Genomic DNA, 7,862 nt, shown 5'->3' on the forward strand with positions numbered 1-7,862 from the left:
TCTTGGTCTGGTCTGGTTACGGTCTTTTTCCAGTCACGAGACCGGACTTCCAAACACTAGTAGTTTTTGTAGAGAAAGGTTGTGCTCAAATCTGTTGAAGCTAATTTCTCATTTTTGGTGTATCATTAGCAGGTGGATGACTGTACATATATCAACCTATGGTTGCATCAGACCAGTCTTCACATCTTATGTCTACCAGCAATGAAACTCTCAATACTCCTATTCCTTCCAATCCTACTACTCAGTCAACTCTTGGGAATGAACAAGATCCTGATCAAGGTCAAGGAGGTCAAGAACTACGTCAAGAAGGGCAACATCCTACTCAAAACCCAAATCCTGAACAGGATAACGACAAACAAGACGATCCAAGCTTGCCTGGGAATTTCCCGGCTGCGAACACCATTCTTGCTTTGTGCAATTCCGTTCTCGAGGATTTTAGATCATCACGGATCCCTAAAGTGGCTGTGTTATCCAGAATCTACATGCACTTACTTCATGGCATTCCAGATAATGATGTTTCCTTTGCTTCAACCATTGAAGAGGCCTTCGCTTGATATCTCACTATCATTGAGAATCATCAACATCACCTCAAAGAAGCTCAGCATCGCGGCACTCGTCGACAACGATCCAAAACTCCACCAGAGAGTCGTGCTGAAAGAGGAAACCCTGACAAAGATCAAACACCCAACAAGCATTCAAAACCAGACGAATTTCAATATCCTTGGATTATATCCGACTTCATTCATCGTGTCACTCTATCACCGTCACTTGTGAGCACACTTGAACTTCTTAAGCTCTATGCAATTGATCCAAAAGGGACTAAACACTCTCTTGTCAATTCTCCAACATGCCCTGAATTCCCAGACTCAGAGTGGACTAACATTCTCGCCAGGAGAGCTGTCAACCTTGATGCTGTCCTCAGCGGTTATTACTCAATGTCCAACAACGATGAGCAAGTGGAGGAGATTGGAGATCTTGAAATACACTTTGGAACAGTCAACCCAACAAAGACAGTTTCAACAGCTTGGGAATGGAGCATCACATGAAACAGGGCTTCACGAGCGACATCAACTGCTTTCCCACACAGAGCTGGAGAGCTGGCTGAATATGCTGAGTATATCGTTGGACTCTTCGCTGCCACTGATGCCCACTTCCATGATTGTGTTATCCTTTTCGACAAAGCTGTACGGCGTTGCATTGGTGCTTGTCAGGACTTGGAGCTCACAGATCTCAACAAATTCTCAGACCTCAGATCAACTCACATGGACTCAATTGGTGCTGCTGTCGTTCAACGGGCATCTCTCGCCACCAATATCAAACCCAATTCAACCTCTCAGAAGAAGATACAAGAACCATGCAACCGTTGGAACAAGGGGTTATGCGCGCTTGAGGCTTCTCAGTGTCACCGACTTCACATTTGTAACTAATGCACAAAATCTGGACACAAGGGCCCCGATTGTCCATCTTGATTTTCCCTGGCTTTCGCTCCCACACTCGTTTATCACCTCTCCCATCAAAAACCTATTTCAGCCCCCTCGAGTTCAGCTGGGGGTCATCGTAAAATGATCAACATCTCACGCGGCTCTCATCAACCCCATCAAGAGCCGTGGACATTAGACCATCTTGTGCATGAGCGGTCTATTGCTTTGGGGCTTGCTATAGACAATTCAACTCACCTTACCTACACCTTGGCACTCAATTCATATCTTACATTCTGCAAAATCCACAATTTCCCCATAGAACCCACTGAAGAAACCTTCAGCTTCTTCATCGTATATATGTCAACCCATATCAAACCTGACTCAGTCAATTCATATCTTTCAGGCATTTGCAACCAACTCGAGCCTTTCTTCCCTGAGGTCCAGAAGCGGCGAGGCAGCATTCTAGTCTCTCGGACTCTTGCTGGATGCTGACATCGCTTCGGAACACCCATCCACCGCAAATGACCCTTATTGAAAACTGATTTAGAAACTGTCATATCCCATATCAGGAGTTCCCTGGATCATGACGACAAACTGTTCCTCACTATTTTACTTACCGGATTTCACGGTCTCTTGCGACTTGGCAAGTTGACTTTTCCTGATAGAGTTGACTCTCGTGACTATCGCAAAGTCACCCTATGCCATACCATCAACATATCAGCTACATCCTACTCATTCTTGCTGCCTGGCCATAAGGCCAACCACTTTTTTGAGGGGAATATGATCATAATTCAAAAGACAAACCTCCCATCAAACCCACACAAATTTTTCCTGTCATATCTCGCCTCGCGAGATCATCTCCACCCCTTCAAGCCTGAATTATGGTTATGGAAGTCTGGCATTGTGCCGACACGTTCCTGGTTCATCAAAAAACTTTGCTGATTTTTCCCCTCTGACATTGCAGGGCAATCAATGCGTGCCGGAGGTGCCACCTCATTAGCTGAAGCTGGGGTGTCACCTGAAATCATTCAAGCCACAGGACGTTGGGCGACGGATACTTTCAAGATTTACATCAGAAAAAATCCTGTCCTTCTCCAAGCCATGCTCTTTGGTCGACCTGCTCACCAACCTGCATCTGTTTCATAATTGTCTGAACATTTCTCTTCTTTTTTATTTCTCTGACTTTTGTACTACTCTTTCTGTGGACTTCTCAAGCCTAGGACAGTTACCTCAACATCCTCCCATTTTCCGGCACCTTACAAACATCCCTCCGTTTTCCACTCCACTCAACTTCTTATATTCAACTTACCCTCCCTTCCCTCCCTTTTTTCACATCTTTAATAGGTATAATAGGACATTGGTACCTTCAATGGACATCCTAGCGGGTTCTCCAGGTGCGCGGTGCATCTGGAGAACTCTGCATTTGCCTATTTACATATATATATAAGGTTTCGAAAACTTCACCCTTAACAGGGGAATCAGGCAGAACCGACAGACAAACAACTGCAAAAGATCCTCAAAAGTGCTAAAAATAAGCAAACAACAATGGGAAGGGCCGAGATGGGTCACGAGAACAACAAACAAGTACAACTTTGAAAATATTTTCGTTGAGTGACCTGAGAAAAAAAATATGTGCTAACTGGACAGTAAGCCAAAAGGTACCTCTGGTTAGCCTGAATGAGCCCACCAAAGAATCAGTTGAAAATACTGAGTGGTTATGTCTGTAGAGTAGTGCTTGGAAGTCCAGTTCAGTCTGGTTTTCTGTCCAGATTTGGCAGGACCAGGACTGAGACTGGTCTCAAATATTTCAAAAGCTCAAAAAAACCAGACCGAACCGATGTAGACTGGTCCAGTTTTTTTATATGGTTTTGTGTGGTTGCAAGACTGGTCTGAACCAGTTGTGGTTCAGACCAGTCAACAACCAGTCCCAGACTGGTCTTGTAGGTAGCAAACAGTATAGATAATGATTACACTATGTACACATTCCGTTTACAATGATGTTTCTAGAACCTGCTTTCAGGAGCCACATGGTCATGTTGGTTCGAGATGGCAGTGTTGACATGACAGGGGTGGAAGGTGGTGTTGGCGTTGACATGAGTGGTCAGTGTTGGATGTGGGTGGAGTTGATGTGGAGCAGTTGGGTCAACGTGGTGAGGTTGGCATTGGGGTCAGGATAGTGGGGTTTGGGTGAGGTCAGGTGTGAGGTCGATGGGCAGATAATGTGGGAGTTGATGAGGTGGCAGTTGATGAGGTGGCAGGTTGGCAGAGATATGAGTGAGTGGAGAAGCTGTGTGATGGGCTCTGCAATGCACCTGGTAGGTCTACCACAAGCTAGTGTTGCCGCGGCTCAGCTAGCCACAAGCCAGCTTGCTGAAACGGCGGCTTTTGCCGGTTCTGGTTTGTGATTGCTCGGGAGCCGATCAAATCCAGTTCGGCTCAGCTTAGCCAATGGTTTTGAGCCGGTTATAGCCGGTAAATGTTGCTGCAATTGATGACTCGCGCATTAAGTACAGTGAGCGTAAATGTGTAATAAAATTCAACATAAATGTACAGCGTGATGGTATGTAAGGTTGCATACATTACAGTGAACAAAAAATAGCCCTCTCAATCATTGTCATCCTGTCCAACAACGTGAATTACCTCATCAATATCTATACCATCCTCCTTAATCTCCGAAGTTAGCTTCCCTAACAAATCTGCTAAATCTTCATTGTCATCTGCATGGTACTCAAGTTCATTTTCTGTAACAGCCCAACCCTCCATAAAGTTAAGCCATTGCTGCTTGAGCGAAAATTTCAACATTTGAAGTGCCTCCATTAGAACAGGGTGAATTCGATTTTGCCTCTTCGTATCAGTTTCGGCACTGGATGAAAAAACGCGCTCAGAAGGAACCAAGGATGCTTGAATGGGTAAGTAATCTAACGCCATCGCGTACAATATTTGATGGGTTTCCTCGCTTATCTGCAAACAAATCAGTGACGCAGATTGGAAAATAGTGAGACATTGTACTTACCGCCCCAAACCCTATAATATCCATGCCACGCAGTGAGACCGTCCCATTTCCATACAACTCAAACTGTTCTTCAACTCCTTGGCCCGACGGCGAAGGAGCACCCAAAACCTCCAACATATCTTCGAGCCCATATCGTCCAGCTAAATCATGCCAGCTTCGCCTCTGTTGCTGTGAGTCCGTACTAGATGTAGGTTGTTGAGCTTGTCCATGAAGACGGTCATGGTATTTTCGCATCTGCAACAAGTATATTAAGGGTACTGTCACCATAACAAACTGAGCGACTTACAGTATTCTTGATAATTACGATGGCCCTGGCAACATAATTAGGCTCCCAGTGTCGTCGAATCCATGACAATCGTATCAAGGGATTGAGAACTGGCCATGTCAAGTTATTAAATAATGTATGAATCTGAACCTTAACTCACACATCGCGATAACATAGGCAGGCGAATCATCCATTTTCTTGTAGTAAGTTGTCGCCCACTGGATACCAATATCCATCCATCGGGCCAAGTGGGGGTGATCTCTCCCAAGTTGCTCCCATGCCGTCATGAACATTTCGAAGGCGGGAATTGCGCCTGATAAAACGGGAGTGCACTCTTTCGACATGAGTGTCTGTACTTGATGGGGTACCTAAGAGAAAGACTTAGCCTCAAACAGGTATCAATATTAGAGACGTACACCCAGTACGATCTCAAAATCCTGGAGTACAGCCCATTCCATATCAGTAAGTCTAAGTTTCGCAAGATCTCTATTGATGGGCAAAGAAAGAAAATGCTCGACGGCCTATTTTTATAAGTATACACTTATAAAACGATAGAGTTCAAACATACTGGGCGTAGTTTACGAAACCAATTGATCATGAAATAAAGAGAGTCCCACTGAACCTTCATGTCACGTACAAGTTGCGCCTGCTTAACTTGGATAGTCACGGTCGGATCCTCAGTTGACTTGAACCACCCTTTCTTGTTTCCATCGTCTATTACTTCCGCCAGGTGCTCACGTCGTTGACCTGAGGCGCGTACTGCTCGTACGGTACTCCGGCACAATGTGATTGGGTCGCAAACAACTGCTTCTTCATAAGTCTGATTATCAGGATCGCTCGGAGGGCCTGATGCAGATGCGATGAATCCCCCTGTATCATCTACCAGGGCGATGTTAGTAAAGGCTTCGATGACATGAGTTGAACATATGTTGGTAACATGTGGGAAACATCGTATATGATTTTCCTTGTGATTGAACTCAACGTCGCGAGGGCGTAGAAGTATCTCAAGTTCTTTCAGGAAGGCATCATTGAGCGAGCAGTTATCGAGGGTCCAATGGCCTCCCTGTCCATGTAAGCATAAAGTAGAAAAGGGTAAGAAAATGAAACATAGACGTGCCTTGACCATGATCCCAACTCGATCCAAGAGATGGAGGACAATCCTTGCTAGCCTGTTCCCATTGTGGCTTCCTCGAAGACGGTGAAATGCGATGAGTGTAGAACACAGCTAAAGACCTTTGGTAGACTTGTCTCTATGTATCCAATGTGCGGTAATGGCCAGGTATGGGTACCGAGCTTTTGTTGACCAGATATCCACCGTGTAGGAAATTCGCCCTGGTGCATCCTAGAGTGATTGGTGAATACAAGGAAACAAAGCGGTCAACCGAAACAACATACTGCTAATTCCTGTTTTAGGACCTTGAAATACGCCTCCCATGCCTTGATAATAAGTTCGCGCATCTTTGTTCGGCGGGGAATGTCTTTGTCCTCGAGGTCCTCACATAAAAGCAAGAGGAGCTGTCGAAATTCTGGGCATTCAACGACATATATAGACTATGAAGAAGTTTAGACTAATACCAAACATTAAAAGCGTGCTTTACTAACCTGATCATCCGCAACGATGAAGTTCAGAAGATGCTGTAAAAATGTGTTCTGGGAAAAGGGAGAACATTGCATTCCACGTCCGGACGCAGGGGGTGTTCCAGTTTCGCTCTCGAGTGCAGGGACTTTCCATCGCATTTCACGACACTTCTGGAGATAAATATCCTTGTGGCGGCTTAGGAGGTGGTTGCGCAATGGGTTATTTGAGGTGGACGCTGAGAAACTACCTGCACCCTGGCGTAAGTCTATCCCATTCGCCCTAAACAACAATCCTTGTCAGTACAACATATGTAATTATGGAGGGCCACATACTTGCATGTCTTGCATAGAGTTCTGGTCACTGGGGCAACCTTCGATCCGCGTTCATAGAAATAATCGATATCAGGGGCCGTTCGGCTCCATGAAGATTCTGAGGGTTGCTCCGAAGGCGTTGCACGTCGAGTGGAGGTAGCAGAGCCAGCTACAGGCTCAACACTAATGGGAGGAGAGACTGGTCGTGGTGCATCCGGTACATCTCCATTGGGAGAATGTTCGTCCACGCCGGTCAAGTCGAACTCTTCTCCAGAACCGGGATCTTCACAAAAGTTGACTGGTGCTGCTCTATGGCCACCTGTACAAGGAGGTGCTGGCTGCTGTGTCGGTTGTCTGCCTCTACCTTGGGCCATTAAGGAAGCTGGGTGATTTACAGCGATAGAGCTGTTATTTAGTATTTTATACAGAACCATACCTCACATGCCATTAGCGCGTGTTTTTATTGGAATTCATGTAACAGTTAATTCAATCGGTGAATGTCTCATCTAATAACACATCACAGATACCTAACTTGAGGCTTTACAGTGTGTGTTTCTATTGGAATTAATGTAACAGTTGTTTCAATCAGTGTCCAATGAATGTCTTGTCTACTAACACGTTACAGATACCTAACTTGAGGCTTTACAGCCTAAAATGCCGAACGTGATACAAGGAATCTGCTGGGAAAGCAAGATGAACACGAGGTTAATAGCGATGGAGTAAGGCCGACCTTTACCTATATGAAGAACAGGAGAGAAGGCTTCGTCGGCGTGATCGATAGACCGATAGCAATCATAGAGTATTCCAATGCCATACCAAGGCTTTGGGGTCCACGAATGTTCAAGGAAATTGTCATCCTTGATTCCTTTGTCTGTAGATAGGTAGTCAGTCTTCAAATCTGTGAAATATTATGAAACAAAGAAAGTTACCACTGTGTCCACATGGATAAATGTGCATTATCCTCCAGGCACATTATCAATCGCATGTCTGGGCGTGTATTCCAGGCACATCATCCATCCCTTATCTGGGCGCCTAAGCTCGTCGTGTATTGGGGCATATTATCTATCCATTGTGTATCAGGGCATATTATCTATCCATTGTGTATCCACACACACTATCGACATTTCGTGAATATTTTTATCATGGTTTGTACTTTTTTTCATGGTTCATTCAACTATTCTAACGTTATTTAGGGGGTAATACAAGGGGGAGGGGGTTAACTATGGAGGGGGCATAACTATGGCAGACGTAACTACAGCAGATAAACGGCAGA

At 45.1% G+C, this 7,862-nt stretch overlaps 1 protein-coding gene across 1 annotated transcript; it reads left to right on the forward strand.

Annotated features, from left to right (window-relative positions):
- Window positions 1–201: 201 nt before the first annotated feature.
- LACBIDRAFT_322716 (uncharacterized protein) lies at window positions 202–1,566 on the forward strand (the record flags this gene model as incomplete). Its single annotated transcript, XM_001875679.1, has 2 exons — window positions 202–770; window positions 795–1,566. 2 exons carry the CDS (start codon window positions 202–204, stop codon window positions 1,564–1,566), a joined length of 1,341 nt encoding a protein of 446 aa, XP_001875714.1.
- Between the last annotated feature and the right edge of the window lie 6,296 nt (window positions 1,567–7,862).

This window comes from Laccaria bicolor, genomic scaffold (genome assembly GCF_000143565.1).
Source record: "Laccaria bicolor S238N-H82 LACBIscaffold_3 genomic scaffold, whole genome shotgun sequence".
Lineage (NCBI taxonomy): Eukaryota > Fungi > Basidiomycota > Agaricomycetes > Agaricales > Hydnangiaceae > Laccaria > Laccaria bicolor.